The 24,777-nt window shown below is 53.5% G+C and overlaps 7 protein-coding genes across 7 annotated transcripts; 4 read left to right on the top strand and 3 right to left on the bottom strand.

The window, feature by feature from the left end:
- Positions 1 to 1,529: 1,529 nt before the first annotated feature.
- J4E93_008485 (uncharacterized protein) lies at positions 1,530 to 3,246 on the top strand (the record flags this gene model as incomplete). Its single annotated transcript, XM_049346384.1, has 3 exons — positions 1,530 to 1,536; positions 1,595 to 2,066; positions 2,118 to 3,246. The coding sequence occupies 3 exons, from the start codon at positions 1,530 to 1,532 to the stop codon at positions 3,244 to 3,246; spliced, it is 1,608 nt and encodes a 535-aa protein (XP_049196274.1).
- Positions 3,247 to 10,755: 7,509 nt separating this feature from the next.
- Positions 10,756 to 12,243, bottom strand: J4E93_008484 (uncharacterized protein; the record flags this gene model as incomplete). The annotated part of the gene is made up of 2 exons (XM_049346383.1): positions 10,756 to 12,129; positions 12,181 to 12,243. The coding sequence occupies 2 exons, from the start codon at positions 12,241 to 12,243 to the stop codon at positions 10,756 to 10,758; spliced, it is 1,437 nt and encodes a 478-aa protein (XP_049196273.1).
- A 595-nt stretch (positions 12,244 to 12,838) lies between these two features.
- Positions 12,839 to 14,033, bottom strand: J4E93_008483 (uncharacterized protein; the record flags this gene model as incomplete). The annotated part of the gene is made up of 5 exons (XM_049346382.1): positions 12,839 to 13,031; positions 13,085 to 13,689; positions 13,741 to 13,820; positions 13,872 to 13,932; positions 13,989 to 14,033. The coding sequence occupies 5 exons, from the start codon at positions 14,031 to 14,033 to the stop codon at positions 12,839 to 12,841; spliced, it is 984 nt and encodes a 327-aa protein (XP_049196272.1).
- A 444-nt stretch (positions 14,034 to 14,477) lies between these two features.
- On the bottom strand, positions 14,478 to 16,435 carry J4E93_008482 (uncharacterized protein; the record flags this gene model as incomplete). The annotated part of the gene is made up of 5 exons (XM_049346381.1): positions 14,478 to 15,026; positions 15,074 to 15,631; positions 15,686 to 15,950; positions 16,151 to 16,281; positions 16,328 to 16,435. 5 exons carry the CDS (start codon positions 16,433 to 16,435, stop codon positions 14,478 to 14,480), a joined length of 1,611 nt encoding a protein of 536 aa, XP_049196271.1.
- A 503-nt stretch (positions 16,436 to 16,938) lies between these two features.
- On the top strand, positions 16,939 to 19,050 carry J4E93_008481 (uncharacterized protein; the record flags this gene model as incomplete). Its single annotated transcript, XM_049346380.1, has 3 exons — positions 16,939 to 17,168; positions 17,215 to 18,121; positions 18,181 to 19,050. The coding sequence occupies 3 exons, from the start codon at positions 16,939 to 16,941 to the stop codon at positions 19,048 to 19,050; spliced, it is 2,007 nt and encodes a 668-aa protein (XP_049196270.1).
- A 609-nt stretch (positions 19,051 to 19,659) lies between these two features.
- Positions 19,660 to 21,316, top strand: J4E93_008480 (uncharacterized protein; the record flags this gene model as incomplete). The annotated part of the gene is made up of 4 exons (XM_049346379.1): positions 19,660 to 19,792; positions 19,849 to 19,906; positions 19,961 to 20,136; positions 20,187 to 21,316. The coding sequence occupies 4 exons, from the start codon at positions 19,660 to 19,662 to the stop codon at positions 21,314 to 21,316; spliced, it is 1,497 nt and encodes a 498-aa protein (XP_049196269.1).
- Positions 21,317 to 21,835: 519 nt separating this feature from the next.
- J4E93_008479 (uncharacterized protein) lies at positions 21,836 to 23,824 on the top strand (the record flags this gene model as incomplete). Its single annotated transcript, XM_049346378.1, has 1 exon — positions 21,836 to 23,824. One exon carries the CDS (start codon positions 21,836 to 21,838, stop codon positions 23,822 to 23,824), a length of 1,989 nt encoding a protein of 662 aa, XP_049196268.1.
- Between the last annotated feature and the right edge of the window lie 953 nt (positions 23,825 to 24,777).

Below are 24,777 nucleotides of genomic sequence, written 5' to 3'. Positions count from 1 at the left end.
ACCCGGACAAGTCTGCGCATCAAGCGCCGAAGAAGGACTATTTCGCGACATTTCCATGCTCATAGCTATAACAGTTATATCCGGCCAAGGAGGCAGTGGCGGCGAGCGATCAGAAGTGGCCTCTAGGCGAGTTCGAGATGTTGTCGATACATCGTGCTCAGCGCGTTACGTGCGGTTTCGTTCCGCCTGCAACGCTGAAGTTATCCACGGGAGGATATTCACCAGGCGGCCGTTTCGTGCTTTGTAAGCTTGAGGCTCGCGTTTCCATTAGCTTCCGCGGTCAGCACGGAGAATTTTGATGCGACCTGGAGGTTGCTTTTGCGGGATCTGCAAGCCACATGCTTTTGTAGATGCGATGCAGGTACGTCATTGATAGCGTTATCGATTATCCATGGAAAGAAACGGCTGTTTCTTTGGTTGTACCATACATTGCAGATTGCTCAGGTACCCGGGCAACGCTGTACCGATAAAGCATAATGCGGGTAAAGTTCACATTCGGTGCCCAATTCAGACGGTACTCGCTTCTTCGTACATGGCAACGTTATTGTTGAAATGGAAGGCCGAGTGCATCGCAGCAACTGCGCGATTAGTGTACCGCCGGTGCCAATACAATGCGGCGGAGATGGGTATGGACAGATTAGTCCGGAGCATCAGTGCGAGGGCTAGGATGGCATGTCGGAGGACGTGCGGCTGACTCGCAGCCTCGATATCGGAGAGCGAGTGAGCGAACATTGAGAGAGATGGTTAAGAGTGCCCTTGGGTGTTGTTGTTGGTGAGTAGCTAGATGTTAGCAGGGGAAGCAACGATGCACAGCACATGACATGCTCGTCATCCGTACGTCGTCGGCCTCGAGGACAGAGCAGGCGCGCGTATGCAAGGAACCAGGGGCATGTTTGTCGAGGGGTGCGTAAACGAGCGAACGTTCCCCATGATTGTTTCACACCAATCACGAGTTCATTTCCGGACCCTGACCTATACCACTATTACTACCAGAACCACTCACACTCACCTACACCGCGCATGTGTCTCCCACGCTCCTTTCCTGCCACCAGCCGCCTCGTTACCCGTTGACAGCGCCCACGATTGGATCCCACGCACAACACGCGCCGGCCCCTGCAGCAGCCATCCCCGCCATTTCCATATCACGGGCACCTTCCCTCCCTAGCCTAGAGCATCCGCAGTCATCACAGGCGTTGGAGCGGGACCCTACAACAACACACGAAATCGCACCATGCGGCGGTAGCGACATGGAGAACATCATATCCGACGGCTCGCCTCTTGCGCAGTTACTAGAAGGTGCGACCGCGGCACCACGACGATGACGATATTCCGGATGCTAACCGCTGTGGCTTAGGTCAAGGTACTGGGTCACCCGACAACTCCCCAGCGCAATCCCCATCGCAGTCCGCGTTTCCGCAGAGCTTCGCGCCCCGGGGCCCTTCGACGCTGCAATCACGGATACGAGACAGGCTGCCCCAGCCGCTGCGCATCCACGCCCGCCATGGCTCCATCGCCCGCATACACACGGCATGCTCGGTACGACTGCGATATTCCCCCGGTGGCATATGGACGCTGATTAACATGACTTAGAAAGCCGTCAACTCTCGCATTGGGCGCGCCGACAACGAGCGCTTCCTGGAGCAGTTCCGCTACCTCATCGTCGCTTCCCAGCTGCTCGGCGAGCAGGGAGGCCTTCGCGCATCCGCCATTCCCAGCTTCGCGGCCAACGGACGCCCTGGCCCTCACGAATTCAAGGTCGCAGCGATAAACCCCGTCGGCGCGGCTTTCATTGGTACTGCAACCTTCATACTGGCATGGCTGGTTCACTGGTCGCGGCGCCAGCCTGCGTTCAGCAAGAGTAGGACCCTGCTGGTCATTCTCGTCTTCGCTGCCATTGCTACCGCCGGCTACACGTATCTCCGACGGCAATGGCTGCAGTATCTGAGGCAGGAGGCTGTCAAGGGCGCATCCGACCTGGTCGCGAACCTGCAGGCGTTCGAAGCCTCGACATCGTCTGCCCTTGCATTGATCCAGGAGGTCGAACTCGTCTCACGCGGCTATCGATTGTACGTTCCCATCTAACCACGGTCCATGGTATCCACACTAACGTCGCGCAGGAGCAGTCCTCTGCCTCCCATCTCGCGCATGGAAGAGAGGGGACAGGCCCGCCGTTGCCAGCGACTGCGTCGGAACCTCCGCGCTGCATATGCCGACATCGTCCCCATCCTCGCAGAACAGTGTCGCAATCTGAAGCAATTGATACAAGAAGATGATTTGGAAAAGTACCTCGATGTGTACGAAATCAGCAACCCGGACATGCAAGAGGCCGCCTTGAGCTACAGCGAACACGAATTCGATGACGCCGAAACGTTGAAAGCCCTGCGCATTCTCCAGTATCGATTATCCATTCTCCGACGCGTATACCTGTGCTCCCTTCTCGCTATGGAGGCAGACGGCGGCAAGCCTGACTTTGCGCGATGGTCGACAGTCGTGGACTCCATGCTAAACACGGCTCGTCCCGTGGGAGAATGGAGCGAGAAGTTCAACCGCGTGCTCGCCGAGGAAGAGCAGTTCGTACTGCCATCGCCGGCCAAAGCTGCACCCACGCCTGGCCGAGAAAAGATACGCAATTCCGTACGCAAACTGTCGGGCTTGTCGAGTGGCATTCGAGGCTTGCAAGCCAAGATGCAGGTACTTCGCGAAGAGACCAACAAAAGCTTAGAGGACACGGAAGACGTAACCGATCTGGGTCACTCTCTCCTAGTGCAATACGACTCCATCGGCGCAGACCTCAAGAGTTTGGTACAAGCTTGGGAAGCTGGCAAGAACGCGCTGGCTCTGAATATCGACCGCCACGAACGCAGAATCTCACAGGCATCGAGTGGGCTGCGCTCGCCAGTCCCAAGCCTAGGCGGTCTGACTGCTGTAGATGAAGGCAGTCCGTCTGATGCTCTGCGCGCCCTTAATGGTGACTTGCTGAGTCCCCATCAGAGTGCTCCGTCGAGCGATCAAGGCAGCAATTCCGACGACGAAGTGTTCGAAGCTATTGCCATACCCAAGACACGGGCCACTATGTCGAGAGAAGAGCGGATGCAGAAGATCCAAGAAGACCGCGTTCGGCAAGCTTCGCTACGTGAGCAGCGAGATGCGAGCACCAACATGCTGAGAGAATTAGAGTCTGTCATCAACCTCAGACCACATCGAGTCTCGGCGCCCCCGGCTGGCGCTCGAATTACGAGCCTTTGAGGCATCATTTCCTTTTGTTTACACGGTTGGACTAACGACGGTCGCTAGATGCCGCGTTTCTTTCGCTTGCTTTACTTCTTGGCGCGCATCGGGTCTCAATTTGATTTTGGGCATTTACGCTATACCATTGCCGCGGTCGCATTTACTTTCCTACACATGTCTTGGAGTCGAAGGCTTAATGTCTATAACGCATACCTTGTGGTCAGAACATCCACACAGAATAGTAATGACAAATATCAATACCACCAAAGCGAACCACAGTCGGGGTGCTCTCAAACGATCTGTCGTTTGTTCGGCACTTGGAATTTCTGGGCCATGGCGCGTCGACGTGGCTGACGGGTGTTGGCCGCGGAAGATTGACCATCCCTGGACCTCACGGTAGCGAGATGCGGCTATTGGCAAGCTATAGTATACGCCTTTTGAGATACCTTGCATATGCGAGGGCGTGCGAAACCACTTCATGCACTCAATGCGTATTGTATTGACGTCAGGTACGTGGTACTGTATGACGATGCGAGACGCTGTCACCTGCTCTTGCGTAAATGGCGTCCATCTTGTATCAATCTTACTCCACCAACATGGAAGGCAAGAAGATATGACCTCAGCACCTAAAGATGCGATTCATCCGTGTGCAGAGTCGAATGGACAACATATCACTACCGACTCGAACAACTATGAGATGCTTCGGAAGATAGTGGCGAGAATACCTGTGACGTTCCGCTTCGAGGGTGAGGACGAGCAGCTGAAACTGGGTTCACGATCGACTGCGACCCGTGGACTAACCGCTCTTGCCTAAGACGACCGGGTGATCCTTCCCGTTGGGCTGCCTGACGACTCAGTGCCCCTGCCATGAACCTCAGACGCCGTTTCTGCTTGCCCTGGGAACCATCGTCACTTCACCCATCGCTTCACGCCAGGCATGGTGGGCCCCATATTGAGTCTGCCCATAATCTACCATTGTTCTATACCTCTTGCCGATGACCAACGCCCTACATGAGTACCTTCTTCCGGGGCTCCGGCGGAAAGCGCAGCTAACGACCCTGACCGTTACATACCGATTACGTAGACCGCATGATTGCTCTTTCCGTCATCAACACCCACGTCCGCGTGCAGCAAGCCCTCCAAAACATCGGCAATACAATGAAAAGAGTCAGCGTTGACAGATGAAAACACGAAAGAGACGGATAATAGAAGAGCTACGACCAGCGAGCATACAAAATGTCTTCTTCGAGAATGGCTGCATCGGGCCGACTTGACCCACCACACAGACGACACCGCCAGGGACTCGTTCAGTCTTCATCCTCATCAACGACGCCATCAGTTCTCGGCACAGGTGGAGGCGCACCATGTCGTCTCCGCATATGCACTCTCAATCCATCCGAGCGAGCGTACTGTCTTCCACATCCGTCGATAGGGCATGGATAACGAACTTTGGCCCGACTAGATCCTGCGCAAGCTTGCGTCTTGAGGTGACGCGTCAGGTTTCCCAGCGCATGCACACCTGTCAGAACAGTGCCGCAGCGATACGGGCACGGTACGCTATACTCGGCGTCGATGTGGGATCCCTCAGGGACCTGTATCGGCGGTATCGGGTACATGGCAATAGGAGGCGACGCCGGTACGCTCGACGCTGGAGCCACGTAAGGATATGTTGGGCCCTGGCTTCACAGCAATATCAGCACAAGCAAAAGGTCTTCGAGGAGACCACATACTAGCTAGCAGCCATGGAGGTAGATAAAGGCGCTTGGGTCGTTCCCATGGCATGGTATCCTGGATGCGTATTGTATCCTATTGGCGGATAGGTACTCACGTAGCTATGACTCAGTCAGCGGGCGAGCGATATTGGCCTTTGTCCAGACACATACCGGTGCCCACCAGGGACGGGGTTCGGTGGTGCGTACTCGAATTGCGCTATAGGACTACTCTGCGAAGCGCTTGCTGCGTTAGTATGACTTTGGTATGCACTACTCTCGACAGTATTGTGCCCTGGCGACAGAGGTTGTTCGTAACCACTGTCGGGGTAGTGGACTCCATAAGGCTGAGGATACTCAGGCGATACCGGTACCCAGCGCTGAGGATATCCGCCGAATCCGGATGAAGGTGCGGTTATTCTCGAAGTCTGCTCAGCTCCAGTATCGCAAACTACTGTCGCTGGAAATGAGGCTCTTCTCCTATACGCATCGCTTCTCTGCGACCACGAGCCCTGGTCGCCACCCTGCGTCTGATCGTACGCCATGCGGCTGAAGCTACCCAACAACGTCCTGGACCAAGGTAGAGCAGGGTTTCGCCACGAAGAGATATGAAAAGGGATGATCTTTCCAAGAGAACGATATTGACAACGCCCATGAGGTGACGCGTATTTCGTCCGAGGGCTTTCAAATTTTACTCCGTCCAGCGAAGCACCTCCGTGCGCTATGTCTCTGTCAGTTTATCACACTTCAACTGAAGACTACCCCACAGAAAACCAGTCTTACAAACCAGAGTCTTCCAGATGCAAAGAAACAAAATGAACGAAGGAGCGATTTCGTTAGTGACCTGGGGTCCGCACAGTGTTTATGCCGCTATCCGTATCCAACGGCGACCGATTCGATTGGGGAAGAAGACGCGCTGGAGCCGATGGAGGACCCTGAGCTGAGACACGACAGTCGGCAAAGTCGACGCCAGGGCATGTCGCGCCTCACCGCGTGTTCGAGTGTCGAACCGGAACGCGGATCAGCCCTGTCGACGTATCTGCATCTCAACTTAAACGGCAAGGGATTGTGCGACATTCGTTAGTTGACAGTACGCCAATCAGATACGCACCAGTAGCACCAGATGCGGCACAGCACATGACACCTGTTGGTCTTTATGCGATGGGCCTTGCCCCTCAATGTGTACTGCGGCTACGGCTGCTGCAGCGGGACGCTTATCCTCAAAGACCACCCCAAGAAGCAGGCAGATATACCAGGAAAGGCATATACGCTTACTTTCTGCCGGGCTACCCTGAAGCCATGTGCGCGCATGGTCGTTTATCTCTGAACACTAGGTGTAGACCATCGGGTTCCCGCCACTAAGGCTCAAAGCGCATTGACAAGGCCAATGCTCATACGAGTCTAATCGACAAGCATATCCAACTGTACTCTAGCCCTTGTATGCTCGTCTTAGCATCTTCCTGACTGGATGGCCGTAATAGATTGTCAGACTAGTCCAAGATCTGATGGTCATATCACGGATATAGGCAACAGGAACCAGGACGGGCGGAACGGACGAGTATAATATACGTTCTAGCCTCGGTCGCCAAAGCCTGCTATCTGCGCGTCTTACTTGCAGCGGCACTGTGACGAATACCAAGCCGCATGGCGTTTCGCCAACATCTGGCGTCTATCAAGGGCTCTCCTGATCAGGTACGCATGTTGCAGTATCAAGGACGCTCTTTTCGAAAAACAGAGTGGGTTGACGGGACGGCTCGTGACCGGCGCAGCACCGGCTATTAGTGGAACACGTTCTCGCACAATCGTGCCTAACCGATCAGCACGGCCGGCCCGAGACCTTTCCCATTCGCAAGGAGCGACTTCCCGCATGATGGAGCATGTTTCCACTGACTCTCTGTCGGCAAAGGCGTCACTTGGTGGCACAGCAGTCGACTACATATCTGGACCCATATGCTTACATTCACTGTCCCAGCATGGTCGCTACTATGGTGCAAGGAACTGCGAGGACCCAGTAAAGGAGGAACGAGAGGGGTGCCCTTCTGAGAAACCGTCGACCCATTGAAGCAGTCTCTTTCACTGCCGCCGCGAAAGGTATACCCGGCTACTTGGCTCCAAAGTAATGGATGCGACCCAGGCCTGCGGAACAAAGAAACTCTTCACTCTCTAGCATACACCGACGTTTCGATTTGCCGTGTTACTAGGGCGGTGACGAAGATGGCTGCATAGCCACACGACCCGCGGCAAACAAGGTTTGGGAAGCGGGAGTGTACATACACCTGAGGCTTAGGTCGAAGAATGTATGACGGCCCGAATCACATGTCGTCGCGCTTTGTATCACCACTACGTGCAGCTATTCGACAAAGCGGCACTATAGTGAACAGGGTTCTTACTACATAGTGCGATATGTGCATGCATGCTCTGCGCGCGCTGATCGACACTGGTCGAAAGGATTGCACACACGAGCAGTAGCAACATGGCTGCATTACTCTTGGCCTTTCCCCTATGGTTCTCACCTACCAAAAGAGCCCCCACATCCGACTTCCATAACCTTCGGTAACTTATGTCGGGGTGCGCATGCGAAGGACTTCGCGCAAGAAAAAGCGGTGAAGCTATGCAATCGTGGACATGCAAGTTTGCCTTCTCTGCAAGCTCCACCGTCTAGGAGTTTCCTCAAATTGCAGCGCCTGCGAATCTCGAATGCTTGAAGATGGCTCCTCAATCGGCCATGCTCACCGATCAAGTCGCTGAAGCTGTCAATGCGTCGGAGGATTTGGCGGCCTTCTGGCCCGAGGCTGCGCCCTCGCCACATTGGGCAGTAAATGCATGGGAAGACGAATCATCCATGCACGCAACGTGATGCGCTGCATGTAGAGCTCGAGGGGGATATCAGCAAACTTACAAACCATGATACCCCAAAGCTGCTCGTAGCACGCTGCGAGATGGATTTGGAACCTTGCACACGCTGTCCGACGATAAGCATACGTCATCGCACTGCCCTAGGAGGCTGGCAAGACTTCTCCGCAGCACCGGCACGACACAATGCCAGACTTCGCGGATGGTATGAGTATGTCCCGTTCAAAGACTCGTTGGACTGCTGCGAGACTGTTCGTATGTCCGCTATCGAGGTTATCAGCATGCAGTTTCGCAAGCTATGATACACAGCCCAAGGGAAGACCTTCTTACACGACAGACGTATCAAGTGGTGTCAAGTGCGCTGGTCGTACCATCAGTCTACTATCAAGAGGCAACGTTACGCTAACTTTATTCTAACAACGTGGGATTACAGGGTGGTGGTACGAATGAACAACGGTCCTGTGGAATCTATAAGCACGCATGTTTGTGCTGAGATGCTGAGATGCGAGATCAAAAGTGTTAAGAACGCATGGAAACACCATCCGCGAACCCAAAAGAAGACCCCGATTGTTAACGCCTATAAAAGATCTAATGAAGAAAATCTTGGTGGCGTCTTTTGGTTTACTCTTCTCTCTTTCGCTTCTTCGCCGGTCGCGTATTGAGTTCTGGATGGCTTCGCCTGAGATGAACGAGCAGTGCATCCTCTCGTCCAAATGTCGACGTGCACCCTGGCTGCCCGCAACGGATATGCCTTCGATTACTAGCCCCGGCGCACGGGTTGTGCTTTTCCATGTGGCGGTTCAAGTTCCGCTGCGCGTACTGGCCTGTAAAGGAGGTACCGTCTACGCATACTAGGCATCGTAGACTTGTCTTCTTGCTGTGGGGGAGTCAACAGCGGGCCTTCAGGAGGTAAGGCGGGCTGCTTACTTAGCTGCTGTTGTTTTGGAACATCCATGTCCCTTGCCGTGACCGGAAGCTGGAGGTCCAGCGTCGTCTAACGTTGAACTCGATTCAAGGTCTAGAGAGCTCGTTTCAAATACGCTCCCACGGTGTAGTTGACTCATACCGTTCATCCATGACTGCACATGGCTCTGGTTGTCCTCTCGGTGCGAGGGAACGACTGTGTTCGGTGATTGCCATGACTCTCCAGGCGGTGTCTCGCGATCGACAAAGAGAGTATTGTGAAGTTGCCTCAGCGGCAGAGACGTCGGATACGCATGCTGCGCAGCTTCACATATGGACGGCGGCCAGAGATTGAAAGCGTAACCTGCTGATGGTAATGCGTTGGGATGATGGTCGTATCCAAGTGTGTGCTCGTCATAGAACCCTGGATCGTCGTACGTCTCGTCTCGGTCGTACCCATCTGGACTATGCTGCATATGCTTTAGCACGATCACTACCACCATGAGGTTTGCGTCGCCCTACTAACCATACCGCCAATATCGGGAGACCATCTGTACGGTTGTTGTCTCCGTACAGGCATCATGGCCGCATCGTAGGCCTAGTCTACCTAGCAATCGTTTCAAGCTCAGTTGGTAGTATCAGAGTACGAAAGATGAGGCTTGCGGTGGGAGGTACATTCGAACCCCAGAAGCCGGCCAGCCAACGATTTTTATCCAGTCACATCAGGACCGCTGGACTAACTGTGGAGAGGGCACGAAGAGCCGCTGTCGTCAAGCAAAAAGGTCGGGCACGACAGCTCATCATTGCCTTGTGTCGTGGACAGCTCATTGCCATAGAAATTTTGAGGCGAGTGATGCGGTTGAAGAAGAGCTGTCGGAACAGCTGCCGCCCAACCCAAGCTGACGGCAGTGGTTGCCTCGCTTTCACAATTAGCTAGCGGTCAGTTGCCTTCTCCTTCACCGGTCCTGCACCCTACGTGGACGAATGACCGTCTCTTCTGAGCCTAGCAGGCGGCGCTTGTACCGGCGTGTCGGACTCTAAAGGGCGGCCTCAGGAAGAAATAGCGATGTGTCTTTGGCGCAGACTATGTGCTGGCGAGTAATTGCGCCGTAAGATGCCCTAACGTGCCCTGAGTAGCATCCGGGATGACCCTAGGTAATCTGCCTACTGTCTGGCATCGAGTCCACGTCGCACGAGTACAGCCAGCGCTGTGAGTCCTGCAAGGCATACTAGAGTGATCTAGGTCACTAGATCCATCGTTGTACTCTCAGTCAGCGAATAAGCATACTCATAAGTCCGACACAGCCAATACGAGTGATGACGGATAGCTCAACGCCTGACAGCTCCCCCAACCGTGGCTGTGTACTAGCTCAAATGTAATCGAAAAATCGTGGCGGCGGTACGACAGCACTTCGTTGCGCAAAGGAAACGTGCCCCGCAGGGCACAGCAGTAGCATGCGAGACGGAAGCTAACATGAACCAGAAAGCAAGACGATGCGCCATCTTTGATATACCATCAATGATGCCCAACGAGCTCTCGTCTCCCAAATAGTGAAGCGGACGATGCAAGTCGAAAAACGTGAAGCATTGCTATTCCTCCGATATACACTGAGAGTACCCCGTGACGCCTGCTACGTCACGGAAGACGAGGCGGAGTGGTCAGCCTGATGGGCTCATACCACTGCTGGCATGCCACGTCTGTTGGAAGGCGGAAAATGAGAGCCTGACACGTAGGTTACTTCATGCATCATTTGGGTGCTTGGATGTTTAGAGTTCAAAGTGACTGACGTGGTTGTTCTGCCTGCTTGGCTTGTTGGCGTCAGTGACGATGGTGGCAGTATTGCGGCTGTGCATGGTGGCGGCGCTGATGCCTGCTCGTAACAGACCCTGCAGGCTGTGGCGTAGAAAGATGTTTCTCTAGGCAGACACCAGGTACTTCGGAGAGACAGCTCCGTTGACACAAATTATATACCCAGCGGATAAACTCTGGATGGTTTCATTACATACAGCTCTTCGTTAAACGTCGGAAATACCAACAACGACCCAAATGATCATCCGTAATTTATAAAACAGCCCTCACCTCATCATTACACCTCGCCTCGGCCCTCGTCTCTCTCTCGAAATCTTTCCACTTCTTCTCAACATCATCTTCACAAACATAGGTGATGAGCCAGCTACCCACACCACCCCATCTCCACGCCAAAGGGTCATCGCCAACCTTTAGTCCCTTTTCTTCATATTGCTCCTTGCTTATCCTTCCCTTACCGTTGAACTCACCAAAGGCGCGTAGTGTCTGATCGCGTTCTTCTTGTTCAAGCCCATCGTGGACATGATAGAGATATTGCTGACGATTGCCGCGTGACACGACGCGTTCCGTACGTTCGCGACGGCAGCGTTCATAAACTGCTAATGCACGCTTCTTTTCTGCCGTGGACTTGCTCTTGATCTTACCCAAGCATAGGCCGAGAACATGTCCGTCTTCCAAAGACATACCAGCGCCCGACGCGAGGTAAGGAAGCGTGGCATGTGCAGCGTCGCCGAGGATGGTGTATGCACCCGTTTCATGAGACCAAGTGGGATCGAGACCAGGCCGAATCATCAGCCGCCACTTGGCCACCTCCTGGCAGAGCGCGAGCAACTTGGGTATCCGTGGATCCCAGTCTTTGTACAGAGCACGCATCTCTTCGACATTCCCGGCGAGTGTGTTCGCGCCGGCGGGCATATCGTCTGGCACCAACAGCACCATGTTGAAGAGCTTGCCACCGCGGAGGACGTAGTTGACGGCGTGGGCATCTGGGCCTATCCAGTAGTTGACCTGCGGGTCTTCCACGAAGCCTCTGAGCTCAGGGTCCTTCAGAATGTCCGCGGTGTTAAGCAGTAGTCGGTAAGCGAGATCTCCAGTGAGTTGTGGTGGGTCCTCGTGGCCGAGTAGTATCTCTCTGCATTTCGAGTTGATGCCATCGGCGCCTACAACCAGATCGGCTTTGTGTCTTGTCCCGTCCTGACACACGGCGATGACTCTTGTGGCGTTGTTCCCCACATCGGCCTCGTACTCAACGTCTACGACACGCGCCTTTGTCGTGAGCTTCGCGCCAAGCTCCACCGCTCTTTCCAAAAGTCCCATGTGCAGGTTCGCCCTGTGGAAGTCCCAGAATGGTGTGCCGCATTCCTTCTCGTATTCGTGGAAGTCCATCTCGCTTATCTTATTGCCTTTCCAACCGATCATGTTGCACAGCCGTGGCGAGGTAGCGTGTTTCGAGAGGTAGGCTTCTAGACCCCAGGCTATGAGGACGCGCGAGGAGTTGGGGAGACATTGTATGCCGGCGCCGATTTCGCCTATTTCTGAAGTAGACTCGAGGATGTGTACATTGTGGCCGGCGAGGAGGATTGATATGGCAGCACCGAGACCGCCTAGACCAGCGCCGACGATTATGACCTAGGCATTTAGATTAGCTGTCGCTCTTCCAAGCTCATTGGGGGATCTTACATCGAGCTTGCTGGACTCATCTCTATGCTGCTTCTGGATAACCTGGGGTTTAACACCAACCATGATGTCACAAGTTTGAAGCTCTCAACGAAAGAAAGTAAGTTCAGTATTGGATAACCAAGGAAAAAGCAAGGTCGATGCCAGCGTGACAGTCGTATCGTCCATGAAGAGTGTAAACACTTCCAGCATACATTCACTACTCGAACCGTCATCACACATAGCCATGCTCACCCACCTATCGCGATTGATACGCGTGACAGCTAGTTGGCTGACAGTCACTGGACCGATGCAAGGAGGTCAAGTCCATGGCGCTTATCGAGCTAGCCCGGCATCCGAGCTCTGGTGCAGTGGAGGTCCAAGATGGGGGAACGCTCGATTGGTGGGTATGAAAGTATAATCGCGTCTACGGATGGTCGTTTGTGGCATTGATGCAAGAGTGGGGGGAACGTGATGGTTGGAAGATGCACAGGTGGCTGGCGTGAGGGGTATGCAGTAACGCGGTGGCCATAGCTCCAAGCTGCGGAATTCGGTTCCGATCGTTCCGAGATAGGCACGCGTAGACGGGTGTCACACTCATAGACATGTAGACGACGGACATCAAAGCTAACGAAGGCTCGCGCCTTTATCGAATTGATTCAGCAACGGCATTGTCTAGTCGCTACTCTGGCATAGGACCATCGTAGTCAAGCAGAGAGTACGCTTTCCCTTCCTTCTGCAACTTCAGGATTTCACCGCGTGGCGACGGCATCATCGCATTCTCGGGTACCGTGTTATTCTTCTTGAAGTCGTCCGCCATCTGTTCCATGGTCACCCATTCCACGCCCTCGTGTTTGTTGATATGCTCGATTATCCTACCACACTTGTCAGTGCACTTCCTCATACTTCACTTGCTCACCGAACGCACCTTTCATGCATGAGCACAACATGTGGTCTTCCACTGACGTCCGGGTGGATTGTCATTGGGAAGACAAACTCATCGTACTCCCGATAGAAGTAATCGAAGTGGTCCATCCAAATCTGTTCCACGTCCCTAGGGTTTACCCATCCATGGCTGTTCGCGCTCTTCTTCATGAACATCATGGGTGGCAGGTCGTCAATGTACCAACTGCCCGGTATCTCGACCAGGCCGGTCTCCTTTCCCTTCGTGAGCGGTTTCATCCATTCTGTCGCCTTCTTGGTATAGTCGATCTTGGTCCACTCATCGCCCGTGCGTAGCCAGTAGCAGCGATGGTCTTCGTGCGACATGGAGTGGTCGTATTCGATGCCGTAGCTGAGCAGTAACTCGGTACCCTCTTTGGAAGTCTCCCACCAAGGTGCGACGGAACCTCGCGGAGGCTTGCCATTGCAGAAAGCAGTGAGTTGCTTGTATGTTTTGTCAAGAACATCGCGTTGTTGCTCAAAGGTCATGTCGGCAGGGTTCTCGTGCGAGTAGCCGTGTAGCCCGATCTCGTGTCCTGCATCTCGTACGGCAGCGCAGTCTTCGGGGAAGGTGTCGAGAGAGTGACCGGGCTATAAACGATCAGTTCAGCGATTGTGGCTTCGGAAACAATTGAAGCTCACGATGAACCATGTTGCCTTAATTCCGTACTTGTCGAAAAGCTTCAGCAGGCGCTGAGTTCCTATTGTGCCAGCCCAGAGACCTGCATCATGTAAGCAAGGGCCCGACCTCCAGTGCCAGACAGCAAACATACCCCTACTGATGTCACTCGTGGAGTCTTCACCCCCATACGAGCCAAGCCAGCCAGCGACAGCCTAGGTTCGTTCAGTCAGTGATTGCGCCAAATGTTGCTGCGTACAAGAAGTCCTACATCAATGTCAACCCCATAGCTCACGAGAACCTTCTTTTTTCCCATTGTGTTTGTTATCTAAGACGCTACAATGCTACAGTATGGTGGAAGTTGGCGAGATTATACTGACGGGCGATATTGGAGTGAGGTTTACTGTAAACGCGCAGCAAGTTCGACGGTCGCATAGCTCATGATAGCAGACGTAGCTATCCCGCTTATCCATCGAACCGCCAATGCTGGGTCACCCGTCTGGTGGAGCTGATTGCTCGATTGGAAGGTGGGGTGGTGCCATGATTCATCGTACCTGCCGACGGCTGCTGCGGAGCTTATCAACGCGTGCTCGCGTGGACACGTGCATTAGCGTTCATCCTGCGAACTCGGCAACTAGTATGGAAAACGCAATCTTCAAGTTCGGACTTTTGCAGAGCAACCAGCCTGAGGCAGACAGTCGGAATATGAGTTTGGACGGGTTACACGTGCAAGATACATTGGCGATAGCAGAGATCTATCCTAGGCCTGCTTCTTCAATATGCCGACGATAACCGTGGCTGCACCTATAGCCTTCTCCTCCTGTAATCTTCGGGCAACGACCTGAATACCTATCGGCATGCCATCCATTGTGTCCAAATCGAAGGTCTTCCAGTTCCACTCATCTAGTGTATTCCTAGGCTCATACTCGCCCATCTTCTTCGCAGCCTCACTATCAAGCTCTTGCGAGACTTCACCAGCTGGCAGTACTACTGCCGGGTAATCGACGAAGTTGAAGACTTTGGTGTATCCTACCCATCTGCATTTCCGATGAGGTACCGCAGAGTGAGGCATGACGGGTGTGAGGAGAAAATCAATCGGTTTGCCAGAGCTTTCAGACTTTGTCGAGTTCCAGAGGTCGAGGTAGCGCTTCTGTAGCGCGAGCTTCTTCTTGTTCAGCTGCCAATAGTCGTAGACGGAGATGGCCTTTCCCCTGTTGACGAGGGCTTCTACGTGCGGTATGAATGGCTCTCCACCCGCAGCAACATCCCGCCTGATGTCTTCACCACCGTCTGCTGTGTAGTACTGATCCTGATCCTCGTTAGCTCGGAATGGATACACCGATCTCAAGCACTTACCATGATATCAATACACTCTTGATGGAGGGTGCCCGGAGTCCACGATACAACCTCATGTCCGGCCTTTTGAAGCTTTGCGGCGACTTTATCTAAAACGCGGGTGATGGGCGGATGGCATCTCACAACTCCATCATCTCGCATGATAGCAACTACTAGCGGTCGTGTACGCGCATCTTCGAAAACTTCAGATCGCCATGGTACCGGGCAGCACTTCGGGTCTTGTTCCCAGGGTTTTGCATCAATGACAGCTTTGGTGACTGCAGTGAGCGATCCCATATCGCGTGTCATCGGCCCAATGACCGAGGGAACGTGTTCTTGACCATCAGTTGATACGGATACGCCCTGGTATGGTAAGCGAGTGCTGCTAGGCTTCAGTGCGTACAACCCGTTCATATGTGAAGGTATTCGCACGCTGCCGCCAATATCAGTACCCCACCCGACCACAGTGCCTTGGAGTGATAGAAGCGTAGCTTCTCCACCGGTGGAGCCGCCAGGGGTGAAGTTGGCGTTCTTCGGATGAGTAGTGAGGCCCCATAGCGGATTGTCGGTTTCGCACCACTGAAAGATATGAGTGTCATGCTACCATACGCGAAAGCTCATCGCAAGACGTACCATGATACTCTGTGGCAGGTTGGACTTGGCGACGATGATCGCGCCCATCTCCTTCAAAAGCGACACCAGTACGCAGTCTTGCTGCGCAGGTTTGAAGGCGCGTCCAACATATCCAAGGGTACTATCGTAGCCTTTCACATCGAACTGGTCCTTAAGAGTCATGGGTACCCCATGGAGGGGTCCCACCAGTTGACCAGTTTCTCGAAAGTGATCGTCCAATGCCTTGGCTCGCTTGATCGCATCGTCAAAGAGGATCTCCGTGAGGCTGCGTAAATCAGCGGGTATTTTGATGTGGGCATGGACATGAGTTGGGCACGTGCCAGTTCGTCTTGGAGAGATGTTAGCAAATTTCTGCGTTCACAGCTTAGGATACGGTGGTGGGGTCGTACTCGTTTGTGGGCGTCTATGGCGCTGGAAGATGTGGCGTGAGAATGGTACGATACAGGAGCAAGCCGCGGACCTCACCGGTTGATGTAGGCATTGAGCAGCAGCGATGCCGTCACAGCACGCGACCTTATGGCTTCTGGAATGAGTCGGACATTGTCGATGGCTGTTACATCTTGATTACTATGGGATCCGCCGGTTCCATTGGGTTGCTGGCGTCGTCAATGTGTGTCTTCGGCACGTTCGAGCGTAAAGTACCTCGGCCAGCGGTGCTTGTGCGTCAATGAATTTCTGAATAGCGTCGTCCCGTAGCTTGCGCTTCTCAGTAGCAGTTTGCAGCCACTGCGGTAACTCAGATGTCGTCATGTTGGGCGTAGTTGAACGGCTGGGAGGGAGCCCTGGAGAGGCGTGGAAGTCACTCATGAATCCATCGACGATGCCCGCATATCAGACGAACCGCACAACGTCAGCATGGTATAGATAACGGCAATTCCAGAGCCATCGGCTTTTGATCTCCCTCGCAGGCGCGTAGTGTTGCTGGCGTTTGGGGCGCAGGTGGGGGAGATGATGCAGGGATGCCGAGGTGGACGGGCGCGCGCTCCCAACCGCCGGACTGAACGCGTCCACGGCGGAGTGCATCTGTCTGCTACTCCCCCTTGCCTCGCATCACCCCATCGCAGCAAACATTTTCGCGCTCAGCGGCATGTTGACGCACTCTTGCAGACGTCATTGCACTCTTCAATGGCATCAAAATGGGCAGATGTTTGCCGGAGAGTCAAACGATGCCCCTCCATCCTCCACACGTATATCCGGACCCCCATCTTTGCCCCTAGTGGCCGGTCATCAGCTCAGCCCATAGGCCTTATAGCATGGCTCCTTCATTATGGAATCTAATGAAGCGCTCAACGTCCAACAGCCCGCCGTCGTCGGTTAGACAAAAGATGGCTCCTGGCATCACGATGCCAGACTCCGAGTCTCGTTCGTCGGGCAACAGCTTGGAGGTTGCGTCGCAGATCTCGTATACCAGAGACGATGACTACTCAAGCTTCATGAGCGATGTTATGGTTGTTGGTGCAGGACCAGCCGGTCTGATGCTTGCGTAGGTGATACAGGCCAATTGAGCAAACATCATCTGACAGTGACAGCGACAACCTGGTACGATATGGCATCAAGACGCGCATCATCGACGACCGACCCGACCGCACCTCGACCGGACGCGCCGACGGAATCCAACCAAAGACGATCGAGACTTTGCGACAGATGCGCCTTGCCGAGCCCTTACTGCGAAAGGGTGTCAAAATCTATGACATTGCTTTCTGGAAGTCGACGGCCGACAAGTCGCTTCACCGCACTGGTCGGGAGATTCACTACCCACCGGTAGTCGACTTACTCGATCCATACATCTTGCTGGTACACCAGGGCATGGTCGAAGGCGTCTTGGAAGACGACCTACGGGAAAGGGGTGTCGTCGTTTCCAGGAACACAGCCTTCGTCAACTTTGACTACACACCCATGTCAATCCGTCCACTGACGGTCAACTGTCAGCAAGACGTCAGTCACACCAAGAAGACCTTCGCTACACGGTACGTAGTCGGCTGCGACGGAGCTCACTCAAAAGTGCGCCATTGCATACCGGGAGCAACACCTGTGGGCTCATCAACTGATGCTGTCTGGGGCGTGCTCGATGGAGTACTCGAAACCGACTTTCCCGACATCTGGAGCAAGGTGGTCATACAGTCAGACGCTTTAGGCTCTGTCTTGATGATCCCGCGTGAAAGAGGTCTGACCCGTCTATACATTGAACTGCGTCCGGATTCGACGGAGGCAGTGGGAGCCAAGCAGACTACACAACAGTTTGTACAAAAGCGGGCGCAAGCTATACTACGCCCATATCGACTCGAGTGGAAGACTGTTGAGTGGTTTGGACGCTACAAGATCGGACAGCGAGTCGCAGCACGTTTCACTGACCACGAGCAACGAGTGTTTATTGCTGGAGATGCTAGTCACACTCATTCTCCCAAGGCGGCGCAGGGCATGAACACAGGGATGCATGTAAGTGCCTACTGGACGAAACGAACCTAAAACATACACTGACTTTTCTTTCTCTGTAGGATGCGTGGAACTTGGCCTGGAAACTCAACTTCGCGACGCGCGGCCTTGCGAAGCCTGCTCTACTCGAATCATACGAGCAGGAACGACAGAAGATTGCCAAAGACCTAATCGACTTCGACTACGAGCACGCCAATGCTTTTCACGACGGAGACCCCGTAGCGCTCGCGGCAAACTTCGCGAAGAACGTCGCGTTCATCTCCGGCTACGGTGTCAGCTACGACCTCAATACTGTCAACGTCCAAGCGAAGGGTTACAACAGAGGGCATCTGAAGCCGGGCTACCTGCTGCCACCTGCCAAGGTCACACGCTACATCGATGCCAATCCTGTCGACATCCAAACCGACATACCCGCCCTCGGTCAATTCCGCATCTACTTCTTCACCCACAATGTCCATGCATCCATGCCGTTCTTGGAGAACGTGTGCCACTCGCATATAGGAAACAACTCATACGTCGGCCGTGTGACAGCTGCTGGCAACGCCTCGTACACCATGCAGCCACCTCTCGCAGCACCCCACGATCAGTTCGTCTTGCCCGAGAGATACACGCCCGTTAGTGGCGTCTTCACGTATGCTCTAGTGACCGACGAGGATCGCAACAACTTCGAAATCCGAGACCTACCAGCCGTACTCCGCGAGTCCGCCTTCACATTATACCTTGATGATGTTCCAGACAAGGACACTCGGAAACAGACATGCATGGACAAGTGGCTGGACGGTCTTGACGAGAAGGAAGTCGTTGTTGTCAACGTACGTCCAGATGGCTACGTTGGTACAGTGCGGAGATTCGCCGATGGCACCAGGGAGAACGGGATGGCTGCTGTACAATGGATGGACGAATACTACGAGCAGTTTTTGCGAGATACGTAGAAGCATAGTTGTTGGGTTATCTTGACAGTTTCAAGGTGTATGTGCATGGCTTTGGAGTTCAAGGGAAATGCAAGGTATCAACCTGGCAGGAATAGATCACGACTATGACCATCTCTGTTCCCTGTCATGTAATGCTTTCTGTCTCTGCCCGCATTTCACACACTCGTATGCACCATTGCGGCTTGGTATCGGCTCGATGTAAGCTTATCTCAAGCATATAGGCGCTGCAGCTAGTCAGTCCTCTGCATATGTCTCTTCCCCCACTCTTATCGACATCTCCTCTTTTGGACTATCGGTTTATCAACAAAGGCCATGTTAAGTGCAATCCTTCCGCCCCAAACCTGCAGCACGCTCGTTATAGACACTTTATACGCTACACTGCTGATCCGGTGGCGCTAGGCAAGGGAGACGCACGTGCATTGAGACCAAAGATGGGGAGGCTTAGTGGCGTTGTGCAGGTATGGGTGATAGCTCAGAAATGCTACAACAGTTTGTTCCTTAAAGCCATCGTGTTTCGGTGAGAATGAATCGAACGTAGCAGACAAACAGCAGCTTGTATAACGATTTCGATCCTCTCGAATCTACAGTTGCTTCTGTGCGCACCTTGCCATGCCAATCGAGCAGCAGAAGGACATCACCATGGCTGAAGAGAAGCCCCGGAGGCTATCCGGCTCCAGCACATCGAAAGAAGAAGCTGGTGTAATCATCGACACTGTCGATAAGCACGCTGAGAGAGCCTATGGTATGTTCTGAACTCATCGTCATCAAACAACGACCATCCGTTGACAAGTCATGTAGTCCGAAAGCTCGACTTCTACCTTTTGCCATTCCTCTCGCTGATGTACTTCTTCAACAGGTGGGTTCATATCCCTCATACTCTCACCTTTATGGCAGGCTGACCCGACACAAGCGTTGATCGATCAAACCTGGGTAATGCGAAGACAGATGGGATGGACAAGGACCTCGGCTTTACCGGCGAACAGTACAGCTTGTTGATCTTGCTATTCTACGTCCCGAACGGACTGTGCGATCTCCCACTCAACATGTTGACGAAGAAGTGGAGTGGCAGAGTTATGCTTCCGACTTGTAAGTCCGTCTTCTTAGACCACACAACATGAGCTGACGATAAACCACAGTGATGGTAGGGTGGGGCGCAATGGCTCTCTTCCAATGCGCAGCACACAACTTCGCGGGCATGCTCGTCATTCGTCTCCTCCTAGGTGCTTTCGAGGCCGGTTTCTTCGCTGGCGTCGTCTTCTACCTCACGCTGTTTTACACGCGCGGCGAACTCGGCTTCCGCATCGCACTATTCTTTGGTAGTGCGCTTCTCGCTGGGGCCTTCAGCGGCCTCATCTCCTTTGGCGTCTTTCAGATCGAGCATACTGCAATTCCAGGCTGGAAGTTCCTCTTCATCATAGAGGGCGCCCTTACCGTAATTCTTGCTTTGATCGCGTATGCCTGGCTACCAGCGACTCCTCAATCGGCATGGTTCTTGAACGAGGCTGAACGCAGCGTTGCCGAACGTCGCACACTCCGCGATCTATCCTCATCCGGCTCCCACGAGTTTAACATGCGGGAATGCTTCAAGGAGTGGAACACGTGGAAGATGCTTCCCTGGTGCATCATTGCCTTCACCTACCCTGTAGCTTTCAGCACGACCTCGAACTTTCTGCCTCAGATCGTCCAACGCCTCGGATTCTCCGTCATCAAGACCAATCTCTGGACCGTAGCGCCAAATGCGGTGGGCTTCGTCGTCTTGCTCTGCATAACGTACAGCAGCGACTTCTTCCGCGAACGCACGTTCCACATCTGCGGCGCTCTTTGCATTTCTCTCGCCGGACTCATCGTCCTCGCAACCATCGACGTTCTCAACAACAAAGCCGTCGCATATTTCGCTTGCTTTTTGTTATGTGCAGGCGCGTACGTACCTTCCTGTCTCGTACACTCTTGGCACAACAACAACAATCTCAATGAGAACGCTCGCGCTGCTACGACCGGCCTCATGGTTGGACTCGGCAATCTTGGAGGCATCGTCTCCGCTGCGACCTTTAGACAAGAGTACGCGCCAAAGTACCTGCCGACGCTTTATGCAACTGCGGCTTGTAATGTTACGTGTATCTGCTTCACACTGTGGCTGGGAGGATGGATGAAGCTGGAGAATCGACGGAGAGATAAGGTGCAAGGTGTTAGACTAAGGGCAGATGATGTCAGAACTAGCGAGTTGGGCGACGGGGAAGAGAGTGAGATGTGGAGATACTTCACTTAGGCAGTGCTGCATTCTTTCATGTTAGCGGATCGAGTGGCTTTGTGCGGATCAAATGTATATACGAATGCAACCTCAGTTCTACGCAAGAGTCACCACTTGGATTGCTGCGTTCCGCCCTCGAGCAATGGCGTAGACACCGCCCAATGCGGTAAGCGCAGCCACTAGCACGCACGGCCTTCTTTGGTTCACATTTTCCTTCGAGTTAGCAGCCCCAACTGTCGTCGCGTTGTCATCCCCTCTACGCATTCATCCCGCTGATTCATCGCAATTTTCTTATCATTGATGCACTTTGACACTCTCTGGCGCAGTCTTGCACTCGGTTCGCACGCAAGTTGCCGAGCATGGCTTGCGTCACGAAGTACAGCAACGTCATCGCTGGGACAAAGCTGGAACAGCAAGGCTCTAGTTTCGCTCAGGCCAGCAGGCATACAATTCTCGTCGTCAAGGTGGTCGTCGCAAGGGTTGCAGAAGCGAGATGATGAGGAAGAGACGCGTGCCACCCAGCAACACGACCCATCAATGGGCGACGGGACAGTCCTGGATACAAGTACGAAGCACGATGCAGATGTTGTACACGAAGTGACATCAGAGGCCAAAGCACGGCATGAAGCTGCAATTCAATCGATTAGCGCTGCGATCGATGACGACAGAAGCTTCCCGATCACGATGCCATGGATGCATTACGTTAAACTCTTGCCTACACCCTCTGATAAGAGAGCAGCGGCTCTTGCATTGTTGGAGCTTTTGCGGCCTCATATCATACTGACGAGATCAATGTACAAGCGCACAGTGCCAGGACAAAAGGCACCACGGGATCGCTTAAGGCGCCGACTCCGGCTCTTGTGTAAGCACAAAGATCATATCGTTGAATTTGAGAAGCAGATCAAAGCAAGTGACGAGACTCCTGGCACGGATCCAGAGGGGGAGAAGGCGGAGCCCCGAAAATCTTTCACGGATTTCGTTGAGAGGTCGCTTGCCAATGATGAGTACATGGCAAAAGGTTGGTTTACGCGCGTTGCCCCAAGGCTACCGCGGGATGAGCAAACAAGGCTCTTTCGTGAAACGACCGCGATACTGTTGGCGAAGGTACGAGAATACGAAACTAGGGGCTCAGCAAAGAGCCTTCAGCAACGCGAGATTTCTGCACTCCTGCACCACATCGACCGATCGTACCGACAGCTTCGAATACTGGGGCATGCATCCATCGATACTGCGACCTTGGGGCGGCCCTTTAATCCGTTCACAAGAGTCTCTCACTCTACTCTACAACAGGAGATCAAACAGATGGAGCGTTGGCGCGCAGCTCAGAGTTCGTTCTACAATGAAACACTGGAATACCTGAAGCCAACAACAAAGCTTGATGGGATGTCAAAATATATCCTTGAAAAGCAAAACAAGGTTACTAGCCTTAAGCTGCTCTTTTCCGGCGACTATCTTGAGAGACTCCTTGCAGAAAAAACGTCTGTATTGTCCTTCGAGCCAGAGACAGACACGACAGGTCAGCAGTTGGGCTCTAGTCCGGAGTCCACTCAGGTCCGTGGAGCTTCGAAACCCGTCATGGTCATGGTGCCGTACCAAGTCCAACACCACATTCTGGGTGATGTTCACGAAAGGTTCAAACGAGCTATTTTCGTATTTGGCCGACGTCAGTTTCCCGATGTAATGCAAGAGAAGAACTTGAATGACCCCGAAGGTTTATCTATCAAGGACTTTGAAAAGCTCCTGGACGAGGACGAGCATTGGCGCGATCTATATAAAATCATCCAGAGAAGGCTTGAATCTCTTCGCTTCATCCGCAATGCGTATGCACACGAGTTCTCGGAGGTGAATCTGGACCGTCTTGAGGAGTTGCTTGCTGATGCTCAGAGCATTGCTTGGCTTGTTGAAGATAGCTCCCTCGTCATTTTGACGCAAAAGTACAGAGATCTGCTAACAGCATATGGCAAGAGGTATTTAGATGAGTGCGCTGGCCCGAGGCAGTTGGCCGCCCAGAGATATTCGGCCGCAAACAAGCAGCTCAAGATTGCGAAAACTCGATTGTATCACTCCTGTACATCAACCCACACGAAGCGGTATCGGGCAGAGAAATCACGTATCGAGCGTATACACCAGGAGTCAAAGGCCGCCGCCAGAGCAGAGTACGTTGAGTTTGAGCTGAACTTGGCTAGCGAGCTAAAGGCCTTTGCGCTCGGTTCGTCCATTCGATATCGCTTGGGGCTAGGTGACTCGTCCTGGGCTGCTAGTCTGGTGAAAACACTCTATGAAGAATACGCAACCACGCACGATAGCCCGACAACTGAATCGACTGCCGAGGTCACCAAACACGCAGGAAACATGCGCACGTCCATCACTGTTTCGGGTACTTCAACCCCATCCTCGACCGCCAACGATGACAGACCGGCCAGACCAGCAAAGGTGTACAGACTGTGGCCATATAAGAAGCCTGCGAGGACTCTTGGTCACCGTCATAGATGGCTTGGGATTACACGGGGAGAAGGAAGCGACTAGGTGCTGAAGAGATAGATGCCGCGATTGAATTTCTCGATCTTGGCATTTCATAGGCCACCACTACCGCCAACTAAACGCCACTGTACAAGCCCTCTAAGAACCATCATACCATCATGAACGACAGCCCACCGCACCTTACTCAAACACTTGCTCACCACAGCTGCAAGCCCATTCGTCCCCCTCTTCCCCATGCCGCCAGCGAAAACGCCTTCACTGTCGGTTTCAAGCAGCTTCTCAGGCTGAGCTACAAGAATGGCGCTAAGCAACGTCTTCATTTCCGCAGCAGGATCCCAGATAATCTCATCCTCGTCGTGTAGATGCTGAAGATGATGCGGTAATTGATCTCCAGATGGTGGTGGTGGAGTTGGCCGAGCATACCATACACCCCATACCACCAACGTACCAAGGTACACGGCCCAGGGGTGGTGCCAAAGTCTCCCTCCGCTAATGTCTGAACAGCTCAGGTCGCCGTCGAGAACTTCCACGCCTTCGCTGACGAGAGCGGCGGCGTGCCAGACTGCTTTCCCGGCTTCTTCTGTGTTCTCCGCTACCCACTTCTTGACTACACGTTGAGAGCGTGCGTAGTCATGGCGCGCGACTGGGCGGCCGAGAATATGTCGCGATCCGGCGTAGATTTGGAGGTCCAGGAAGGGTGTGTGGAGCAAGATGTGCGCGGCGTGATAAAGCGCTAGTGTAGCTGTGCGGCAGACGTGGAATTCTTTAGCGAGGAAGGGTGTGGATGACGAAAGCGACGAAAGATATGCGGCGCAGAAAGCAGTGTAGTCTGCGTGCCACGCGGAATACGAGGCTGCGACACGAGCTTGCCAATTGCCGAGTGGATTCGACTCAATGACGCCCAGCGATGTTTGGTCGCGCCGTTGCATATCCCATGCTACAGACATTAGGCCATGTAGAAGTAACGACCGGGACAACGCATTCAGGTTCTTGGGGAT

This window comes from Alternaria ventricosa, assembly GCF_023758065.1.
Source record: "Alternaria ventricosa strain BMP 2768 chromosome Unknown scaffold_17, whole genome shotgun sequence".
Lineage (NCBI taxonomy): Eukaryota > Fungi > Ascomycota > Dothideomycetes > Pleosporales > Pleosporaceae > Alternaria > Alternaria ventricosa.
The sequence above is the reverse complement of the archived record's forward strand: the minus strand, read 5'-3'. Positions and strand labels throughout refer to the sequence as shown.